This window comes from Carcharhinus amblyrhynchos, chromosome 15 (genome assembly GCF_965287045.1).
Source record: "Carcharhinus amblyrhynchos chromosome 15, sCarAmb.v2.hapA, whole genome shotgun sequence".
Classification (NCBI taxonomy): domain Eukaryota; kingdom Metazoa; phylum Chordata; class Chondrichthyes; order Carcharhiniformes; family Carcharhinidae; genus Carcharhinus; species Carcharhinus amblyrhynchos.
In genome coordinates, this window is record NC_137338.1 from 59,099,466 (window position 1) to 59,123,576 (window position 24,111).

General features: G+C 42.6%; 1 protein-coding gene across 1 annotated transcript in view; it reads left to right on the top strand.

Annotated features, from left to right (window-relative positions):
• egfl6 (EGF-like-domain, multiple 6) overlaps positions 1-24,111 on the top strand; it is a 74,329-nt gene that overhangs the window by 15,728 nt on the left and 34,490 nt on the right. Inside the window, exons 3-8 of the mRNA XM_080204007.1 lie at positions 3,506-3,598; positions 8,037-8,156; positions 9,766-9,885; positions 15,701-15,835; positions 16,307-16,432; positions 22,113-22,178. Coding sequence (XP_080060133.1) covers positions 3,506-3,598; positions 8,037-8,156; positions 9,766-9,885; positions 15,701-15,835; positions 16,307-16,432; positions 22,113-22,178 — 660 coding nt within the window. The remainder of the gene's footprint in view (positions 1-3,505; positions 3,599-8,036; positions 8,157-9,765; positions 9,886-15,700; positions 15,836-16,306; positions 16,433-22,112; positions 22,179-24,111) is intronic.

Here is a 24,111-nt window from a genome sequence, read left to right on the forward strand (position 1 = left end):
AAAAGTGGCAGCTCCTTGACACGATTTAGATGTGAGAGGCAACAATTCTGCTTAAAAATTAATCCAATTTTAATATCTTTCCCTATCGTGACCCATTGCTGAGAAACGAGTTTAATTTTAACTCCCCGGACACTGATAAGGCCAGGACAAAATCTGATTTTAAAATAGATCAATATATTTTGTATACATCTAGAAGGAAAAATCGGATGAACTGGTATCAGTTGGATCCAGTTGGCAACTGGAACCTCAGGAAATAGGAATTAAAACTGGTTCCAGCTGAGCCCAGTTCTATTTACTAATCTCTCCCTGAAAATTCACAGATTGTTCATCATCAACCCAAAAGAGAAAAAAAAAGTTTGGTCTTTGGGTTGAGACTCATTAGCAGAGTTTAGCTAGCTCATTCTACTTGTGCTGGATTGCAGCCTCAGATAGGTAATTTTTAAGTATTACAAATGCTATGTTTGTCACTGCTGCGGGTTGTAAATTATCATCTTCAAGGGGAGATGATGGCCTAGTGGTATTATCGCTAGACTATTAATCCAGAAACTCAGCTAATGTTCTGAGAACCTGGTTTCAAATCCAGCCATGGCAGGTGTGGAATTTGAATTTGGTAAAGAATATTTGGAATTAAGAATCTACTCATCCAGGTACATTTTAAATTGGCCTGTACCACCCTCCAATGGTGTGCAATCCTAACTGTCACCACCCTCTGGGTAAAAAAATTTTTCCACACATCACCTCTTAATGGGAGGCACGGTGGCACAGTGGGTAGTAGTGTTGTCTCACAGCGCCAGGGACCTGTGTTCAATTCCAGCCTTGGGTGACTGTGTCGAGTTTGCACGTTCTTCCCATGCACCCATGGGTTTCCTCAAGGTGCTCTGGTTCCCTCCCACAGTCCAAAGAGATGTGGGTTACGTTGATTGGCCAAATTAAATTGCCCCTTAGTATCGGGGGGGGGGGGGTGTTGGGGGGGGTTGTTAGCAGGGTAAATACTTGGGGTTACAGGGATAGAGCCTGGATGGAATTGTTGTCAGCGCAGGCTCAATGGGCTGAATGGTCTCCTTCTGCACAGTCAGGATTCTATGAAATAAACCTCCTACCCCTCACCTTGTGACTGATCCTCCAACTAAGGGGATCATCTGCTCCCTGTCCATTCCTCTCCTAGTCTTGCGCACCTCTATCGGGTTACCCTGAGCCTTCTTTGCACCGGTGTGGACGACCCAGGCCTATCCAACCATTTCTCGTATCTTGAATGTTTCCTCCCAGGCGTCATTCTGGTGTATCACTTTCCACTGCAATCACATCCTTTCTATGATGTGGCAACCGGAACTGTACACAGTACTTTAGCTACACTCCTGTAATATTACAGGCCTGTGAGCCTTACATCAGTTGTGGGGAAGTTATTGGAGAAGATTCTTAGGGACAAGATGGACTCACATCTGGAAAAGAATAGGCTTATTAACAATAGCATGGCTTTGTGAAGGGGAGAACGTGTCTCACAAAATTGATTGGGTTCTTTGAGGAAATGACAAAAAAATTGACCAGGGCAGAGCAGTGGATGTTGTATACATGTACTTTAATAAAACCTTCGATATGGTTCTTCATGGCAGGCTGATATAAAAGGTGAAGTCATATGGGATCCAAGGTGAGCTGGTAGGATGGATACAAATCTGGTTTGGGCATAGAAAACAGAGAGTAGCAGTGGAAGAGTACTTTTCTAACTGGAGGTCTGTGACAAGTGGTATTTCATTCGGATCAATGCTGGGTCATCTGTTGTTCATAATATAAAATGATTTGGAGGAAAATGTAGGTAGTCTGATTAGATTAAATTCTCAGATGATACAAAAATTGGGGGAGTAGCAGATAGTGAAGAGGATTGTCAGAGGATAGAGCAGGATATAAATTGGCTGAAGACCTGGGCCAAAAGATGCCGGATGGAATTTAATCTGGACAAATGTGGGATGATACGATTTGGAAGCTCGACTGCAGAAGGAAAGTAAACGATAAATGGTAGATCCATTAGAAATATTAGTATACAGAGGGACCTAGGCATGCAGGTCCACTGTTCCCTGAAGGTGGCAACTCAGATAGACAAGGTGATCAAGAAGGCATATGGCATGCTGGCCTTCATGGGTTGGGGTGTTGAGTATAGGAATTGGAAAATCATGTTGCAGTTGTGACATATATAAATGATTTGGAAGAAGATGTTGCTGGTGTGATCAGTAAGTTTGCGGATGACTCAAAGATTGCTGGAGTTGCAGATAGTGATGAACATTGTCAGAGAATACAGCAGGATATAGATAGGCTGGAAAATTGGGCCAAGCAATGGCAGATGGAAGTTAATCCAGATAAATGCGAAGTGATGCATTTCGGTCGATCTAATGTAGGGGGGAACGATGCAACAATTGGCAGAACCATCAGGAGTATAGACACACAGAGGGTACTGGGTGTGCAAGTCCACAAATCCTTAAAGTTGGCAGCACAGGTGGAGAGGGTGGTGAAAAAGGCATATGGCATGCTTGCCTTTATTGGGCAGGGCATAGAGTATAAAAGTTGGCATATGATGTTGCAGCTATATAGAACGTTGGTTAGGCTACATTTGGAATACTGTGTCCAGTTCTGGTCACCACACTACCAGAAGGACGTGGAGGCTTCGGAGAGAGTACAGAAAAAGTTTACCAGGATGTTGCCTGGTATGGAGGGTCTTGGCTATGGGGAAAGATTGGGTAGACTGGGGTTGTTCTCCCTGGAAAGACGGAGGATGAGCGGTGACCTGAAGGAGGTGTATAAGGTTATGGGGGGCATGGATAGGGTGAACAGTGGGAAGATTTTTCCCAGGTGAGGTGATGAACACAAGGGGTCACAAGTTCAAGGTGAGAGGGGCAAGGTTCAACATAGATGTCAGGGGGACGTATTTTACACAGGGGGTGGTAGGTGCCTGGAATGCATTGCCGAGCAAGGTGATTGAGACGGACACGCTGGGATCGTTTAAGACTTATCTAAATAGCCACATGAACAGGCTGGAAATAGAGGGATACAAACAAATGATCTAATTGGGCACATGAGTGGCACAGGCGTGGAGGGCCAAAGGGCCTGTTCCTGTGCTGTATTCTTCTTTGTTCTTTGTACTGATGACCATGAAACCATTGTCAACTGTCAGAAAAACCCATCCGATTCTCTAATGTCCTTTAGGAAGGGAAATCTGCTGTCCCTACTTGGTCTGGTCTATAAATGTGAATCCAGAGCCACAGCAATGCGGTTGACTCTCAACTACCCTCCAAAGGCAACTAGGGATGGGCAATAAATGCTGGCCAATCAGCGAAGTCCATGTCCCATTAAAGAGTAAAATAATTACTTCCTCGTTGAGCAAAGTTGTATTTCTGATCTCTGTCATAAATATGGCCCTACTTTCTTGGTAACAATGAAATACAAATGGTTGTTTTACTAAACATGAGAGCTGATCAAATTCTATTGTTTCACTTATGTTGATGTGTTCTCTTTTCAGCTGTCTGCGAACATGGATGTAAACATGGAGAATGTATTGGGGCAAATAAATGTAAATGTTACCCAGGATTTACTGGTAAAACATGCAACCAAGGTGAGTGCCAAGGCAGCTGCCCCTGTACTTACATTAAGTTGAGTGAAAGCAAAGCCCTGATATTCATGGGGAAGCAGGGAGGGACTTACTGAGCACTTTGGTAAGGCTGGGGATGTGGAGGTCCTGCTGAATTTAACAGTGGGACCTTCTTATAATTCAGTTTCTGTTGCCAGCCTCCTGCCAAGCTGACAGGACCCTGATATGAAATTCTGTCTCTTCCATTCCCAGTGCTGCTTTGTAAATAGTGCAATTCTATGGTGGTCCGATCAAACAAGTCTTTATAATCTGAAATTTACTTCTTTCATTTATAGGGAAATTTGTGTAGGCTTCAAGTGGGGATTTTCAGTATTGTTACTTACTTAACAATTGAACATCTCCCAGACCCCTAACCCTCTCCAGCATCTAGAAGGACAAGGACAGATATATAAAAGCACATCCTTTCCAAGTTCCCCTCCAATTTGTACATGTCTTGTTGTTCCTTTATTGCCACTGCACCAAAATTCTGAAACTCTTACTGACGAGTCCTGTGATAGCTTCATCACACTGATTACAGTAGTTACTAACATTTTCTAAAGGACAATAAATGTTGCAATTGCCAACAACATCAATATCAGAAGAATACACTTTTGAAAGATTGGTATTACACCGTTTCCAGGCTTATAGAATCATAGAATGGTTACAGCACATAAAGAGGCCATTCAATCTTTCTGCAACAAGAATTCACAAAGTGCCACTCCCCGCCTTTTCCCCATAGCCCTGCAAATTATTCTCTCATATGATTATCCAATTCTCTTTTGAAAGTCACGACTGAATCTGCCTTCTTTCTTTTTTAACCAAAAATATACTTTATTCATAAAAAAAAACTCGATTAATCTATTTCAAATATACAGGGCTTTGAATAGCAAACACAACGTGGAATCAAAATATTTTTACAGATCTGTACAAATTACAATGACTACATTTCAAATCTTAAAAACTATATCCATGCCTCAATATTTACAGATTTGTGCTGATTACATTTCAATACTTAAAACTTTCTACATGCCTCAATAAATTACTGTGTGCCGTTAGTGCTCAGATTGGCACACAGCTCCGCAGGTCGAGGGTACTCTGCAGTTCCTGGGCCCTCGGTCTGCCTCTGTTAAAAGGCCTTACAGTGTGGCCTTCCCCCATTGCGCCTTTGCAGCGGCTGCCCCAAGCTTCAGCGCGTCCCTCAGCACGTAGTCCTGGACCTTGGAATGTGCCAGTCTGCAACACTCGGTCGAGGACAGTTCTTTCATCTGGAAGATCAGCAAGTTTCGGGCGGACCAAAGTGCGTCCTTCACCGAGTTGATGACCTTCCAGCAGCAGTTGATATTTGTCTCGGTGTGCGTCCCCGGAAACAGCCCGTAGAGCACAGAGTCCTGCTTCACCGAGCTGCTCAAGACAAACCTTGACAAATACCACTGCATCTCACTCCAGACCTTCTTTGCAAAGGCACATTCCACAAGGAGGTGTGCGACTGTCTCATCAGCCCCGCAGCCACTTCGAGGGCAGCGTGCGGTGATGTTGAGACCTCGAGCGTGCATAAAGGATCTGACTGGGAGTGCCCTTCTCACCACCAGCCAAGCCAGATCTTGGTGCTTGTTTGTCAGTTCTGGTGATGAGGCGTTCTGCCAGATGACAGTGACAGTCTGCTCAGGGAACCTTCCGACCAGATCCGTCATCTCCTCTTCTCTCAGGGCCCCAAGGACGTCACGCGCTGACCACTGCTTAATCGCCGTGTGGTCAAAGGAGTGTTTCCGGAAAAATTCCTCCACGAAGGACAGGTGCTGCGGGACAGTCCAACTACTCGGAGCGTTCCGCGGCAGTGTGGCCAGACCCATCCTTCGCAACACTGGAGACAGGTAAAACCTCAAAACAAAGTGGCACTTGCTGTTAGTGTGCCGAGGATCTACGCACAGCTTGATGCAGCCGCACACAAAGGTAGCCATCAGGATGAGGGCGGCGTTGGGAACGTTTTTCCCTCCGTTCTCTGGAGATTTGTGCATCACTTCCCTCCGGACGCAATCCATCTTTGATCTCCAGATAAACTTGAAGATGGCCCGCGTCAATCTGCCTTCATCACGCTTACAGGCAGTGCATTCCAGATACTAACTAATTGCTGTGTAAAAACGATTTTCCTCATGTAACCACTGCTCCTTTTGGATGTGGTGCTTCTCAATTTTCAGAAGGCGTTTGATAAGGTGGCACACAAAAGGTTGTTACAGAAGGTTAGGGGGCATGGAGTTGGGGGTAAGGTATTAGCATGGATAGAGGATTGGCTATCTAATAGGAGGCAAAAAGTAGGTGTCAATGGGTGCTATTCAGATTGGCAGTTGGTGACTAGTGGAGTGCCCCAGGGATCGGTGCTGGGGCCTCAGCTATTTACCATTTATATAGATGATCTGGAGGAGGGAGCTGAGTTTAAGGTGTCAAAATTTGCTGATGACACAAAGATAAATGGAAAAGCAAATTGTGCGGAGGGTGTAGAAAGTCTGCAGAGGGATCTAGATAGGCTGAGCGATTGGGCAAGGACCTGGCAGATGGAATACAATGTTGGCAAGTGTGAGGTTATCCACTTTGGCAGGAGTACTAGTAGGAAGGACTACTACTTAAAGGGCGAAAAGCTGCAGCATGCTACAGTGCAGAGGGACCTGGGGGTCCTTGTGCATGAGTTGCAAAAACCCAACCTACAGGTGCAGCAGGTGGTCAGGAAGGCAAATGGGATGCTGGCCTTCATAGCGAGGGGGATTGAATATAAAAGTAGGGAGGTCTTGCTGCAGCTGTATAGGGCATTGGTGAGGCCGCAACTGGAGTACTGTGTGCAGTTTTGGTCGCCGCACTTGCGCAAGGATATTTTGGCCTTGGAGGGAGTGCAGAGGAGGTTCACTAGGCTGATACCGGAGTTGAGAGGGTTGAGCTATGAAGAGAGGCCGAATAGACTGGGCTTGTACTCGTTGGAGTTTAGAAGGATGAGGGGGGATCTTATTGAGATGTATAAGATAATGAAGGGGATGGATAGGGTAGAGGTGGAGAGGTTCTTCCCGCTCAGAAAGGACAGCAGGACTAGAGGGCACAGCCTCAAGATAAAGGGGGGGCGGTTTAGAACGGAGTTGAGGAGGAACTTCTTCACTCAAAGGGTGGGGAATCTCTGGAATTCTCTGCCCGTTGAAGTGGTGGAGGCTGCCTCGCTAAATATATTTAAGACGCAGGTAGATTGGTTTTTGGTAGGCAAGGGGATTAAGGGTTATGGGGAGAAAGCAGGAAAGTGGAACTGAGCCACTTCAGATCAGCCATGATCTTATTGAATGGCGGGGCAGGCTCGAGGGGCTAGATGGCCTACTCCAGCTCCTATTTCTTATGTTCTTATGTTCCAAGCACCTTAAATCAATGTCCTCTAGCTTGCGATCCTTTCACCGTTTGATCCTATCTACTCAGTCCCTCATGATTTTGAATACCTCTATCAAACCTCCTCCCATATTCCAAAATAGTTCAGCAGTGAAGACATGTGTGTATAGTGGCGTGAACTCTGAATCCCTCCCTGATTGTTAACATAGTGCCAAACATGTTAGCCGTCTTCAGCGATTGTGGGATCACTCAATGTTAAATAACTTGTGCTAGTACAATACTTTTGCTCACATCTTAACTGGGTTACATAGTCGACATTTTCAGACGGCAACAAGAAACACTGCAACGTAATGTTACAATCATATTTTTCATGCTATTAGAAAGCTGAACATAAGACACAGTTCACCCTATTCTTGCTCTGTGGTACTGTTCCAAGTTTACAATGAATAACTAAAGGCAAGATATTAAACATGCCTGCACACTTACCTTGTCATCATATAAGCAAAAAAGAACTTTGTCTCTTATTCCCAGGTTGAGATTGTATTTATAATCTTCAAATTCAGCCGCCTATCTTCTCCCATTCCCTGCATTCCCTATACCCAGGTCCCAAATATTCTTTCCCCTTTGCCTGCACACTCTGCACTGGTCTCAGCCCCCTCCCTTCGTGTGTTCCTGACTTTGATGCCTCACCTCCTGCCCATCACTAATCAGTTTTGATATAGTTACTCACTGGCACCTCCACCTCAGTTGTGTATCTCCAACCTTGCTACACCTCTTAATTGCCAAGCTCTGGGCCTTACTTTATTGACATTATTCAGAGTGGTGTTCATCAGCCTCACCCCCTGGCTCCTCACTGCTGCCACCACCCACACGTTCAAGAAGACAATTTTCTATCTCTCTTACACATGAGAACGTTAATGACTTCACCCTGTTAGTGTTTTCAAAGGCGCTTCAATGCTTTGCACATTGGCGTGTTACTAAAGAATGTCAAAAATCATCTCGTCAAACAAATGAAAGCAGTCCTTTCAGCTATTCTTGTCTTTGTGCCAATATTTTTTGGCTGCTACAGATTTTAACGAATGTGGACTGAAGCCAAGGCCCTGTGAACACAGATGTATGAACACACATGGCAGTTACAAGTGCTACTGTCTGAATGGTTACATGCTGACTCCAGATGGCACATGTACTAGTGAGTAAAACATCCTTGGAATGGTGTGATTAAATTTTTCTGTTAGATTGATCATCTGTTAGGTCAATTTTGTTTCCTCTGAGTTAGTTTTTAACATTAGAGCACTAAGTGTGACTTCTGGTATTTGTGAGATCATTACATATTAAAGAATCTTTACAGTTTTTCCTTTATGTCCGTTTTCCACTCTTTTTTTCACTCACACTCTTTCTTATCCAAATGTTATTTCCTTTTCTTTATTTTACTTTTTTATACCTGATTGGACATTGAATTCATCCTCCTGTAATCTGTTTCTTGCCCTGTTCACTCAAGTCTCAGGTGCCCTGTTTTTCTCTGCGATTTATTGCTTATAGTCTCAGAAACTTTGTGGGAAACATTTTTTAAAAAGACACTGAAAGGTGCAAGATAATGTCTAACTAATGGCAGATGTTTAGGTCATTTGCTACAGAGTCTGGTACAATAGTTTAGTTCTCAACAGAAGATGCGGTTAAAGGTTTATGTAATGGAAGATGTGTAAGGCCTTAATTTAACCTAGTCTGCTCATTGGGAAGGTGACAAGATTGGGTGCAAGGTTTATCCCCACCCGACTGACAACAATGGAAATTAATATTAGGCAAGATATAAAAACAGCATTCCACCCAATTCCACAGGGCTCTGTATAGAAACTGCCCTGAGGTCTGGAGGTGAAGGAATGACTATGGTGCCATGGTGTCAGTGTTAGGAGGAAAGATTGGTCCAAGTGGTAAGTTTTGAGAAGGTGTAAAGAAAAGTGGAGATACCATGGGTATTGGACTTGGGGTTCCAAGCAGAGGATCTAGGACTTCTTCGGATAAGCATCATTGACAAAATCCACTGCTAGGCGGTTGGCACTGCCACTCGAAGCTATATGGAGTGACTAGGGGTAAAGTTAATTGGTCCTCAAATTTTCTGCACCTTTTTTTAGAAAATGCTTAATGTCCAAACAGCATTTGAACATCAGGAATTCACTATGTGGGCAATCGCAGGTATGCTTTACCAGTCTGCGGCACAGCAGCAAAGAACTTCAATGCACAATGCCAGTGAAGCAACAATATTGACAACACCGAACCCACCACCTTTAGTTGGCAGGATGACAGATATTTAGCATAACTGGTTGTGGAGACCTGCTCTAATTTATGCTTGTCAATAATTCATCTATCAGCTTTTAATTAATCAATTCATTAAAGACATCTAATGAGCTTAACAGGAATTAGTAAATTAATGATTTGTCCCTTCAGCTATAAATGATGAATGAATAAATTAACTTTGCCATCAAGAAAAATTAAAATTAATAAATCGTTGTTCAACCCTTTACCAGTCGAACTTTTAGGCCTCTTGGTCTACAATGAGAGAGTTCAAATATAGCACACCATTTTTCCTGGGAATTGTAAAGAGTAAAAATATTGAAAAATTATCATTTTTTCCCTACTACAAATCTCATTGTCCCTTAGTAATTTGCACCAGCAAAGGTCCAGAACAGGCTCAAATTTCAGTCATCTAATAAAATAGGGAAGACAACATTCTAAGTGTTGATCTGGAGATATTTTTGTACATTGATAGTTTCATGGATCACTAAAGAACTTGTGCTTTTTAGATTCCAGGACATGTGCCATGGCAAACTGTCAGTACGGCTGTGAGGACGTGAAGGGAGAGATCCGCTGCCTTTGTCCATCCTCTGGATTGCAACTGGGACCCGATGGAAAAACCTGCATAGGTCTGTGTTCTCTGTCATTTCATGTATTAGAATAAGTTTATCTGTAAAAAAAACACTTACAGAAGGAATAATATTATTGAGTTTTTTTTCCATTATTTATTGCAGAATGAAGGTATTATTTTCTACAGATTAGTTTTGGATTATTATTTAATGAACATATACAAATTATACCAGAATTGTGTTTTCAGTCCACCAAAACTCCAAGGTCTTTATCATTTTTGTCCTTAACCATGTGAACATCATTCAAGGAGAATTCTTCTTGACTTCTGGTTTTATGTTGTGCAATTTAAGCAGATAGAAAGCTCATTGCAATAAGGTAACTTTCAGTGTTCTCTGCCATTTAACAAGGAAAGCAAACCACAATTTCAGTAGATGTCAAAGGCGAACTGTACCCACTGTAGTCAACACATAAGCTGAATTTTAACCTAACAACAACAGATTTTAAGCACAGCCACAAGTAATACGATGCCTTAAAAATCATCATTTATTTAGTAGTGTTTGCTTTGCTTGATTCTTATAAAAGTAAAATTAATTTGCTTTAAACCTTGGAATTCTGTGGCCTCATTCTTTCATTTGATAACTGGATGTTTGAATTTATTTTTAAATGTTAACAGTTTAACATTTAAAAATAAATTTAAATGTAAGTTTCCAATCCTAACAAAGCACCTCCGACCAGGCCTGCGACTCTCCCTACAAAGTGACCTCCGAATTCTCACATCCCCCAGGCTTCCAGACTCTTTCCCAGGATCAGCAGCCACTCTAATCCAACCGTTCCCTCTCCCCCCCTCCCAAACCACAGTCAAGCCCCTTCAAACGACATCCCCCTCCTCCAACTGATACCCCCGTCAGCCCTGACAACTGACAATCCCTCCTTCTATTTATCCCTGAATAAATGCTTTCCAGTTGTCCCCTCCTGCAACCTCCAGTCAATCCCCCTCCTTTTTCCCTGAACAACCTCCATCCTACCTATACCAAGTGACCCCCTCTAAATCCACTCCAGCCCCTGATCAAAAGCCACCACTCTTTGTCCCCACCCCTACCCAGAAGGCAGTTGCAACCTCTCCTATCTGCTCTGCTCCCTGACTGGCTGGAGATGCAGCCTGTCAATTTGATTGGTCTGAAGCCTGGGGAATCACCCAGTGACATCACTGACACACGGTGGAGTTAAAGTTCAACAGCGTGGGTGTAATCTCAGATGGTGAGTTCCCCATGATTTCCTGACAAATCCATTCCCAGAGGGTCAGATCAATAAACCAACACCTGCCTCCATTCCTTTTATAGTCTGAGGTATAGTTACCTAACAATTGCCAAAAAACATTTATTACAGAGGCTTAAGTTTAAACTATAACCCCAGAGTCAGGTTTATAGGAACCTCAAACAAATGAACGATTAGGCTTAAAGTGATTGCATATCCTCACTTTGATAACTCCTCTTCTTCCAAGTAAGATTCATATTTTTATTATATAAATGTACCAATCACTCATTCAGGATTGGGTAAACATATTAGGAATTCATGTAATAAGTCTAGGCACATATGAACAGATATACATGGGCAGAAAGTTTGAGGACATTAGAGCTGCAGAGTTGTGTGTGTTGTCTTCTGCTCCAGGCCAAAATGAAGCTGAGACTTGATCACATGACACACTGCCTTTCTACTGATGGCATGCTGCTATCTCTTCAAGGCATACTACAACAGCTCCCTTTATTTTTAAGAGATTCTCCCTCCCCACTCACCTTCCAAAGAAGTATAACTAAGTTCACATTTAGTTACAATTACATAAGAGTACAGGACTGGTGATTCTATGAATCTCTAAAGCATAATCTGTGGGGTTGTCATTATGGATGTTGTTCCTGATCTTTGGAATCTTGCCCTAGATAAAATAAGACTGCATGGTAGTTGAGGAGCTGGAATGGATCTGATTTGTCCTCAATTACACATCACCATTGCACTTTGGTTTCAAATAAATCTTTGTCACCTCAGCCAGTTGCCACATGCCTTAGTGGGATCCTGGACATGAACTTGTCCCAACTCTAAACTTGACAATTCTGCACCTGCAGTTTTATCAGGCATGTTGATCATCTGCTGTTGTAGTTTTAAAAGTTGCTCTCTAGTTTCTGGGAGAGCAGAATGGATAAGAGTAGGTTAATTGGTACACACTTGTCTGCCAAACATAACCTCTGCGGGTGATGGAATATTTGCACACAAACTGTTGTTCTCACATACTACAGAGCAATGTGTAGATCTTGCTTGGTTTAGCAACATTTGAGAATATAGGATTTCACCATGTGAATCATTCATTCAGATAGATCTACCACAATGAGGAAAGGAAGTAGTGTGTTTCATATTCCATGTCTCATACAGATCCTGATGTAGCTTGTTGACTGTTATATGTAATGATTTCTCTAGATACACCTGATTAATAAAAATAGCACTTTAGAGCATGTGTGACAGCTGTGCTTAACTTATTGTGCAATTGGCGAATAATGGGGTACTTGCTAAAGGAGTTGACAAGGACGATGAAACAAGTGAAAGAGTTTGATGCAATATTGGACTAAGATTGTATCAAAACCTCATGTGGAATCAATGGCTCTTTGTGCTGACTTGATATATGATCATCATATGCATTGCACTTCTGGGTGTCAACTTCAGTTTCATTGTTCATAGTCAGCCAGTAAACTGTTTCTATTGTGAATCTTCTCCTTCAAACTATGCCTGTGTGTGTGAGTGATGAAGTTGTTGAAGATTATCGGGTCACATAGATGCTGGTATGATGACCTGCCTGCCTTTGAAAATGACTTCCCGTAACACCCTTCGTTTATTCTGATGAGACCAAAATTGTCAGACATGCTCGTAGACAAGCTGAATTGAATCAGGTTATCCTTCAATTATAGGTTCCAATAATTTCTATACAATTTGCAATTTCTTCTTGCAGCTGCTGGTGATTGTGTTATGCAAAATGTACCAGAGCAGTTGATCAAATTGCATTATCTGGAAGTGTAGCATTGTAGATCTCTTGAAAAGGCCAATTTTGGATATTTTGATCTTAAGTCAGTAGTTCCTGAGGTTTATCTATCATGTGAGCTCTGACTAATTCCATGGATTGTCACTAGTGTGAGGTTACAGCATGCTGGTAGACTTAAAAATCACTGGCCCGTAGTCTCCATGATTTAATATATTTGTGATGTCCCAGGAGGATGGATTGTACTTTCACTCCAGGACTATGGATCCTATCTATGGAACAAATGAATTATTGTACATTAAAAGTTGTGTAATACTGTAACAATTTTCACTATGGCCTTCCATGTTTGCAGACACATATGATTTAGAATTTGCTGGGTTGTTGGAAATTGTCCCATGTTATTCTTGGCCAATAATGAATAGGTGTATAAGACAGATAATTTGAATCTTAGCAAACACTTTGGATAGTGTGATGGTACCTTTGATTTCCGTGAGGTTGATGGTGTGAAACATATAAGCACCACTATCGTATTATTCTGCGTGTTATTTTTATTTTCCGGTTTGTCAGTCACCTTGTGTGTGTTTCTGACGGGATATCGGGGGTCACTCTTACTGATTGAAGACGCTTGTCGAGCCTTGCTAGGTTTGGGTGTTTAGTAAGTGCACCAACAACTGGGGCTGTGCTTGGTACCTGTAAGGATCACTTTGTACCTACATCCATCCTTTAATGTTATATGTTTTGGGATTGCCTAGCAGATCTTTCTAGAATGCTTTCATAGGAGTGGATGCAATCATTAGCTCAACAATTTTGTCTGCTAGCTCTGCATTTTAATAATCAGATAATGTACCCTTTTCTTTGCATCTGCTGATGAAGTCGTCTATGGATTCTGTAGGATGCTGTTGAAGTGGCATGAACTCAAGTCAATAAATACAGAAGTTTCATCTGATTCTGAACCGCTTTTCCAATGTTGTTCATATCTTTTAGGAATTATTTAGCTCTTTTTTTCCATTAACCCTGACATGCTCAGTCTATGCAGACCTCCATTCCCAATTGCTAGGTGAACATTTATGGGTTGCTTGTGTGGTTCAGACACACCTGAATCAATAAACCATAGCTCTGTATGCTGTTTAAGCACTGAATTTCGATTATACATCAGCTGTATCCCGATTCAAAATGGTGACTTTTGTGAGCATTTTGACAATATCCCCATGACCCTTCTCTTTGTTTTATTCAGTTTAATGTTCAGCAATTGCTGAGGTCACTCATTATTATCGCAACTTTCTCTGGCCCGATTTTGTGCTAGATTTTGTTTGTTTAGTTTTTTGTTTGATTTTCCCTCGCTCGCTATCGATCCAGTCCACACCCTGGTCACCTGCCTTTCCCCTCTTGGGGTGCTATCCCACTCAATAAACTGACAGACTATGCTCTATAATCTCACCACAAGGGATCTGTCTGCTTACCAGCTTTTTATTTTATCTCAGCACTGTGACTTCAAAGCTTTTCTGTGCATTCACCGAACTGTAATTTCAATTCTCTCCGACTCTGCAAACCCATTGCATTCTGACTAAAACGTCAAAGGCCATCTCATGCCACATGGCACAATCTAAGTCTGTTCATTATGTCGTATCTGTACTTAATCTTGCTGCCACACTGTTTGGCCATGGCTGAACATCATGTTGTGCTTTTATAATGATATAAAGGCACCAATCACTCATTGGGGATTGGGTAAACACAATGTGGGTTCATGAGAACAGATATACGTTAATATAAAGCTTGAAAACATCAGAGTTTTGTTCTGCTCACAGACCAAGGTGGAGGTGAGATGGGATCGTATGACACACCTCCCTTCTAGTGATGGCATACTATCTCTTAAAGACATTATAACAGTTCACGCAGAGAATTTCAGCTCTGATAACTAACAACTCTGATAACCAGTATCTGCTATTCATAGATACATAAAACACGTGACTGATGCTTTATTCACAATAATCTACACTTTCTTTTCATTTAATTTCCTAATAGCCACTATAACGCAAGGACACATACATTTGTCAGCTCTGATTCACTGAATTCAGATTTCATCACATAGCTTTAAAGGTAGCAATATAAGATGCAATACACGTACATCAAAGGTTGTTCAGTGAAGATACAAATCAGCCAAGTTTTGATTGAATGGCAAGCCAGGTTTGACAGACTCAATGGCCGACCACTTTATTCCTGCACTAGGATGGTTGAGAGAGAGTAAGTAAATAAAGCCTTGATATTTCAAAGACTGATTGGATGTAATATCTCTAGGAACATATAACAATAATGAGTAGTTGATAACATTCAGATTCACCGTTTCATATTCATTTTGAGAATTCCCTATGATTTATTCCCCAGGTTTGTTTGCAGAAGTCTCCAGGATTTTTTGATTCCTGAATGCCTTAGAATAATTCACGATTTTTGAAAACCTAAATCAAGTGGCTGCCCAAATCTACTGGACTCCTGCTTTTCCAGAAAGCAGGATGTGGTCCCAAATTAAAATGTTTTGCAAAATATTGCCTCAAAGAGTTCCTAAAAGCCTTTAAGCTTAAAATTTATTTGAGCAGTATCACAAAACAAGTGATAGCCATTCAAAATCTGCATAATCGCCTGAGACAGATCTCTCCTATTACCCAGCTCCAATATCAACTCTCACCCGTGAAGCAATTCAAAACAGTAAGTTAATTCAAAATGAAGCTCCAATCATCGCTGCAGTTTCCTTACCATCTAATATTTAATTCAACATCCACAGTTAATAGCATATTTGCATATTAGGCTGATAACTGAGAAAGAATGCAACTATATCAATCACTTTTACTGTTTGCCCCTAGATATTGATGAATGTATAACTGCCAGACCTCTTTGTCCTCCTCTTCGGAGATGTGTGAACACATTTGGTAGTTACTTCTGCAAGTGCCAAGCCGGCTATGAGCTGAAATACGTTGAAGGCAAATACAGATGTATAGGTAAGGTTACATTTATATGACAATTTCTCAGCACACAATAGTTACAAAGCAAACTGTGACAACTCCAATTCTCACCTTCTTCCCTCCAGGAGATGTTGTCACATTCTGGGATACGATTCCATGCATACTCTTTATTAGCTCACACAACAGTGTATTTTGCATGTGAAAGTTTAGGCTGGGTGATGCTTGGGGGCTCCACAGACCCTCCTAATCTTATCATTGCTGCTCTACACCCATGCATGTTGGTTAGTGATCAAGGGAATGAACCCCAGACTATTTTTCTGCTTCTTAACCCTGGGGTGTGTTGCAGCCAGCTGTTTTTTTCCCCACTGCTATTCTGGCTGAGATCAACAAATTGAATGGGTACTAAATGCTGGAATATTCTAGCCGATGTGGCTCAGCTATACAATATCCCTACCAAACAAACTGTACTACTTGATCAGGTCCATTAACATTTATTTTGTTTGACAGATATCAATGAATGTGCTGCCAAAAATACACACTCGTGTAGTGCTGATGCAGACTGCCACAACACACAAGGATCCTTTAAATGTAAATGTAAGCAGGGATTCAGAGGCAATGGCTTTCACTGCTCTGGTAAGTCATACCAATTGTTGTATCATTCCAAATGCACACTCCCATTAAGGAGCATTAGCTGTTGGGAACGTAGATCAGCTGCACTTACTGTCATTTTCTCAACCGATAATGCACCATGCAGTAGGAAAATTGACACCCCCAATATGAAAGTTTTTAATAAATACAATTACCTTACAGCCAAAGAATTCTGTTACAGATAAAGTCACATAACACTCATTAATCACAAGGAACATTCATGTGGACATGTAGATAATGTTCATATCATTTCCTTTACCATTGTTTGAGGCCAGACAGAGAGACATCAGTGCGTGTTGGTTGATAAATGCAAGTGACTTAAAAACCACTTGAGACTTTCATTGGTGCTTGTGTTGGTAATTTTTAATTAGTGCAGCTTCAGAGTCAACCTTTCTAGGTCTGGACTACTGAAGGGGCTGGGGTACTGAAAGGGTTGGACTACTGGAAGGTCTTGGAATTCTGGAGAATCCTGGGGTATTGGAGGGATCTGGAATTTTGGAGGATCCTGTGGTACTAGAGGGTTCTGAAGTAATGGAAGGTCCTGGAATTCCGAAGGATCCTGGGGTACTGGAGGGTCTTGGAATTCCAGAGGGTCCTGGGGTACTAGAGGGTCTTGAAATTCTGGAGGGGTCTGGGATACTGGAGGGTTTTGGGATACTGGAGCGTTTTGGGGTACCGGAGGGCCTTGGAAATCTGGAAAGGCCTGGGGTACAGAAAGTTCCTGTAATTCTAGAGGAGTCTGGGGTACCGGAGGAGCCTGGGGTACTAGAAGGTCATGGAATTCTGGAGGGACCAGAGGTACTGGAGCCTGAAGTAAATGGAGGGTGCTGGAATTCTGAAGCAGCCTGGGGTACTTGAGAGGCCTGAGATACAAAACGGGCCTATGGTACAGCAGGATTGGGTGGATAATGACCTCTGCAGCTGGTGTATTTTAATACATCCCTTTCTGGCTTCATCTTCTTAGAGGGAGACCAGGGGGTACTAAAAAGGCCTTCAGTAGTGTAACTTCTGCCAGTTATACAAGGCCAAAACTCTCCTTGCTTTGACACTAACCTCTAACCCCTCTTCCTGTGCACCGCATCAATAGCTAAGGTTTCAAAGCCACATCTACATCTCAGGAATTCCCTCCCTAAAATTCTTGGCCTCTCCACTTCTCCCTTGCCATTTAAGGCCCAACGTAAAACCCAGATGATGATTCAACTTTTCATCATCCCTCCTAATATCCCAGTTTTTGATGATATCTCTCTGAATGTTTTTCAGTGCTAAGGGGTTTTATAAATGCAGTTATTAGTTGCTCTTTCATGGACCAGGTAAAACCATGTATTTACTAGTTCAATTCGGCATATGTCCAACACATTCTTCTCCATTTTTTTAATAATGCAGAGTCAAGTTGCGGTACAATTATCTTGCCCCACACCCAATTCACTGTGTGAAACAATTGATTTACCTGACAACCTTCTCAAAAGCAAGTCTTATTAATACAGCAGATAAATAAAATTGGATTCTTCATTCTCTCACTGTGAGTTTGCATCTTTCAGGCACAGGGTGGCACGGTGGCACAGTGGTTAAACCTGCTGCCTCACAGCTCCAGGGACATGGATTGGATTCCCATCTTGGGTCACTATCTGTGCTGAGTCTGCATGTTCTCCCCATGTCTGTGTGGGTTTCCTCCGGGAGCTCTGGCTTCCTCTCACAGTCCAAAAGACGTGCTGGTTAGATGGATTGGCCATGCTAAATTTTCTCTCAGTGTTACTGAACAGGCACTAGAGTGTGTTGACTAGGGGATTTTCACAGTAACTTCATTGCAGTGTTAATGTAAGCCTACTTGTGACACTGATAAATAAATAAATAAAATTCAGGTGGACTTTATCACCCAGATTGTGGACAGCACAGTATCTTGACACAGGTGAGGTCCCAGAGGACTGGAGGGTAGCTAATGTGGTACCACTGTTTAAAAAGGGCAGTAGGGATAACCCTGGTAATTATAGGCTGGTGAGTTTGACTTCAGTGGTAGGAAAGTTGTTGGAAAAAATTCTTAGGGATAGGATGTATAAGCATTTGGAGCATTGCGATCTGATTAGGGATACGCAACATGGCTTTGTTCAGGGGAGGTCTTGCCTTACGAATCTGATAGAATTTTTTGAGGAGGTGACAAAAACGGTTGATGATGGATGAGCCGTTGACGTCATTTCATATGGATTTCAGTAAGGCGTTTGACAAAGTCCCTCACCGTTGGCTGGTAGAAAAGGTTAAAGCTCATGGGATACAGGGACAGGTATCTAGATGGATTGAAAACTGGCTAGGCAACAGGAGAAAGTCTGACAACACCAGTTTTAAGTCCAACCGATTTATTTGATAGTAAACTCACTAGCTTTCAAGGTTACCCCCTTCGTCAGGTTGTCAGACTTTTTACTGTGTCTACCCCAGTCCAACGCCGGCATATCCACATCTAGGCAACAGGAGACAGAGAGTAGTAGTGGAAGGGTCCTTTTCTAGCTGGAGGTGTCACCAGTGGTGCGCCGCCGGGCTCAGTACTGGGACCTCTTCTTTTCGTAATATATATAAATGACTTGGAAGAGGGCGTACATGGTGTGATCAGCAAGTTTGCAGATGACACAAAGATGGCAGGATTGGCGGATAGCGAGGAGGAGTGTCAGGTGACACAGCAGGATATAGATAGGCTGGTATAAATGGCAGATGGAATTTAATCCTGATAAATGCGAGGTGATGCATTTTGGAAGGAATAATGCAGGGAGGAGTTATATGATAAAGGATAGACCAATTAAGAGCATAGAAATGCAGAGGGACCTGGGTGTGCAAGTGCACAAGTCTCTGAAGGTGGCAACTCAGGTGGAGAAAGTTGCGAAGAAAGCTTACGGTATGCTAGCCTTTATAGGAAGGGGTATAGGGTATATGAGCTGGCGTCTAATGCTACAGTTGTACAGAACATTGGTTAGACCGCATTTGGAGTACTGCGCCCAGTTCTGGTCACCTCACTACCGGAAGGACGTGGAGACCCTGGAGAGAGTGCAGAGGAGGTTTACCAGGATGCTGCCTGGTATGGAAGGACTGGGTTATGAGGAAAGATTGGGTAAACTGGGGCTCTTTTCCTTAGAAAGACGGGTATAGAGTAAACAGTGGTAGGCTTTTTCCTAGATTGGAGACAAATATCACAAGAGGTCACGAGCTAAGGGTGAGGGGGGAGAAGTATAATTTGGATGCTAGAGGGAGGTTTTTCACACAGATGGTCGTGGGGGTATGGAATGCACTACCAAGTAAGGTGGTGGAGGCAGGCACACTGGACTTGTTTAAGGTTTACTTAGGCACATGAGTGAAACAGGGATGGAGGGTTATAGGAGACGGTTTTAAATAAGGGTCAGAGCCTCGGGACGTTACTGGAAATCTAATGCTATGTGTTGATGTTTTGTCTCTTTTACTCCACAGGTGTGTCGGTCCACCTTGTTGTTTGACGAGGGGCATGCACACGGTGGGTCGTGCGTGGGTTGCTCTTGGATGTTTCGAGAGTGGCCTAGTACTTCGTGTCGTTTGTGTATGCTTAAAACTGGACCAGCAGATGGGCACCATGACAGCTCAGTGACTATCACTGTTTGCTGTGCAGATACATGGATTTGGGCCAGTGTCTGTGGGAGTTTGCACATTCTCCCTGTGGTTGCGTGGGTTTCCTCCTACACCCCAAAGATGTGCTCTTAGGCTGATTGGTGTAACAAATTGTCCCTAAATTATTCTCCCCTGAATCTGGTTTCCAATGGGGGTACCATAAGCATAGACACGGGTTGAGGGAGGTGTAGGAAAAATGCATTGTTAATATGGCGGCGCGGGCTCATTGGGCCGAAGGGCCTGTTTCCTGTGCTATGTTGTTCTTTGTTCTTGAGCAGCTCTCAGTAGAGGGTATTGTGGGATCAGTTATGGTCCTCGTGATCACCAAATTCTCTTTCCTGAGGGAAATGACTGGAACGTATGCATTTGGCCATTGCCCCTGAGGCAATGTTCTGTCAGGGTGGGTCGTACATTTGCATGACTGCCATAATCACATTTGGGGTCAGAGACAGGACAAACCTCACACTGCAGCGTCATCATGGAATCAGGTGCTTCCAACTTTACATATATCCCTTAATATTATCCAAAGGAATTCCACGAAGAGAAAAATAAGTGAGCCATTAGCAACAAATAAGTTAACAACATACTATAAGAAACTGCTCCTTTTGAACATATGCATTAACTTCACAGCGTTACAAACAGTGAATTTAATTATGTGTACAAGTAGTGATGGTTATGAAGGATTTAACCGTGAACTGTTTATAGATTAGAAGTAGCTTTGATTAAACAACTTTCTCTGTAATAAAATTATGCTAATTTTCCATTGAGTTGATAAGATTATAATGCACAGGATAGTTTATGGGTCATATCCACAAACCAAGATAAAGCTCTTCATACTTGAGGTGCTTTCAACAATAATGATGTTGACACAGCTGCATGCCTTTTAACTTACACCAGTCGAGAATTAAGCAAAACTTCTAGATTGGAAGAATTCTTTTGTGATGAAAGAGAATTTTAGTGTGATTAATATGTTTGATTTATGCTTCTTAATTCAGATGGATTAATATCATATGGTTTGTTGGTATATTTTAAGGGAGTTTTAGTGAGAATATGCTTCATAATTTTTAATAACTCTTAGTCAAGTAATTTGATTGTGTCAAGAAGCAACAATTAGAAAGAAGCAAATGGCCATTTTCTTGGATACATCTCTGTATTGAACATTGAACATGTATTGGTCAACTGGGATTTGCTTATATTTCTCAAGATATCCAAGGCACTCTGTGTAACACTGGATCCCATTCCTGAAACATAGGTGTTACAGCAGAGGGTAGTCAAGGCATTTGCAGTTTTATTGATCATAGTCTTCGCTAAGTAGATGATAAGACAAAGCATCTTTTACAAGTTGATTCGAATTGCACCAACTGACAATATTTGATTTGTAGTCAGCACTAGTAACCAGCATAATGTAATTACAAAGGTCTCATAGAGGTATACCATTTTGTATGAATGTACAATAACCTTGGAGATTTTGATGCCAAATCATTATTTCGGCCTTTAGGAGTATGGGCTGCAAGTTTATGAAACAGCAGTGATTGCTTTCGAAGCCCCATCGGTGGTTCAGGTTGTAGGACAGTTTTCCACAAAGTCTCTAACCATCTTAAAGAGCGAAATTGTGCCCACATTCTATCAGTTGACCATTAAGTTTGTCCTTCCCTGTTTCTTATATTGAGGTGCAACAAACCAATGGGCTGCATGGTGGCACAGCGATTAGCACTGCTGTCTCATAGCTCCAGGGACCTGGATTCGATTCCTGGTTTGGGTCACTGTCTGTGAGGAGTTTGCACATTCTCCCCATGTCTGTGTGGGTTTCCTCTCACAGTGCAAAGATGTGCCGGTTAGGCGCCTTGATCATGCTAAAATTGCCCCTTACTGTCCCAGGATGCATAGGTCAGAGGGATTAGTGGTGTAAACATGTGGGATTACGGGGACAGGCCTAGGTGAGAATGTTGGCGGTGTAGACTCAATAGGCCGAATGGCCTCCTTCTACACTGTAGGGATTTTATGATTCTAGCTGCAAGAAGTTAACAAACAAATCTTTCTTTTATAGTTAAACCCTTCCTAGAAGGAACCTTGGAAGGAGAACAAGGCAGCGCTGATGATGAAATCCTCAATGGTGAGAACCCAGTGGATATAATGCAATCTCTCAAACTCCCTCTACACATGAAATTGTCACATATAGCCAACCTTCCTGCACCTGCACCCAAGTAATATGGAGCTGAGTTTTACAGGAGGTTGTGGGGGGGGTGGCAGGGGTGATGATTGCTCGCCCCACCCCAACCCACCCACCTGCCTCACCCCAGTCAGAAAAGTTGTTTGTGAGCTGACTAACTTAGAAAAAAAGCTGGCCCACAGGGATAAAAGTGATAGCATGCTGCAGGTGGCCTAAACAAACAGAGACCGGAATTCTCCAAATGTTCACGCCCTTACGCTGCTTGCCAGCGAGAGCAAAGAATTTGCCGGCACCTAAATCTCACATTCACTGCGACGGGACTGGAAAATCACAGCTGTGGGTGAGGTTGGAGAATCTGGCCCAGAGAGTGGGACTTCCACAGTTCAGCCAATCAGATTGGCCAGCAACCCTATCAGTCTCAGCAGCGCCAGAACTCAATAGTGGGCACTGCAGGGACTGCAAGTAGTCCATGAATGAAGGGAGGAATGGATCACTGAATTAAGGTAAGTCTGGGACATTTGGGAAGGAGAGATCAGGTACCCTAGAGGAGTGTGGGGGTGGGTGAATGAGATGGAATCTTGAAGCCTGACACAAAGGCAAAAAGGTGATCATCTTGGTTGGGATTTTACAAGCAAGTGATTCCAAATAGCAAATGTAACATCCTAGCCCATCTGTGGTTTCACACTCAACTAAAGCTACCCTCAATTGTTAATCACATTTTATGTCTCAAAATATGCAGATCACATCCATCAGTTTTCCATTCAAGATTTGCTTATGTTGATTTTCAAATGTTTGGTTGAACAGAAGTGCAGTCGCTGCTTCTGTATTTTTGTGGACAATATTTTGTCCCCGTGTAACTACCCGTGTACTTTCCATGTCGTTTGTTTCTCTACTATTTCTGCCCAATTATTTAATTATTTTTTAGTCTAGAATTGGAAGCTGATAATTATTACCTCCTGTTGTATAATTCATTGGCCTCTCACGTGTAAAGAGAAGGCCAGCGGAGTGGGTTGATTTTTCCAAGAGATTTTGGCCCTTTGAGTTTTCTTTCCCGTTTCCTGAGGCACCAGGTGATATTAATATTTCGGCCTCGGACTCATGTACACAAAAATCACTAAAAACCAGTGCACCAGGACAAAAATACAATCAAAACGACTAAAGGGATTTTGCCTTTATCTCAATGTGAGTGGACTACACAGGAGAACAAATTATGTTTCAGTTGAATAGAGTTCTGATCAGATCCCACCTGGAGCATGGCACTATGTTTTAGGCACCCTACCTTGGGAAGGATATATTGATCTTGGAGAGGGTGCAGAGCAAAAATACCAGAATGATACATTGGTTTAAATGGTTATATTGTAAGGATAGATTGCTTGAGCTTAGTATTAATTCCCTTGCATTTAGACAGTAAGGGTAAGGGGATGTGTTTAAACTGACGTGGAAGGATGTGGATGCTCTGGAGATGCCACAGAAGAGATCTACCAGGATGTTGCCTGGCCTGGAGGGTATTAGCTATGAGAAGAGGTTGAATGAACTTGGTTTGTTCTCACTGGAATGACGGAGGTTGAGGGGTGACCTGACAGAGGTTTACAAGATTATGAGTGGCACAGACAGAGTGGATAGTCAGATGCTCTTTGCTAGGGTAGAAAAGTAGAGTACTAGGGTACATAGGTTTAAGGTGCATGGGGAAAAGTTTAGAGGAGACGTGTGAGGGTGGTGAATGTCTGGAACGCATTGCCCAGGGAGTGTGGGAGCAGGTACAACAGCAGCATTTAAGGGACATCTAGAATGGGAATGGGAGGATACGGGCTCTGTAAGTGTACACAGTTTTAGTTTAGGCAGGCATCAGATTGGCACAGGCTGGAAGGACCTTCTC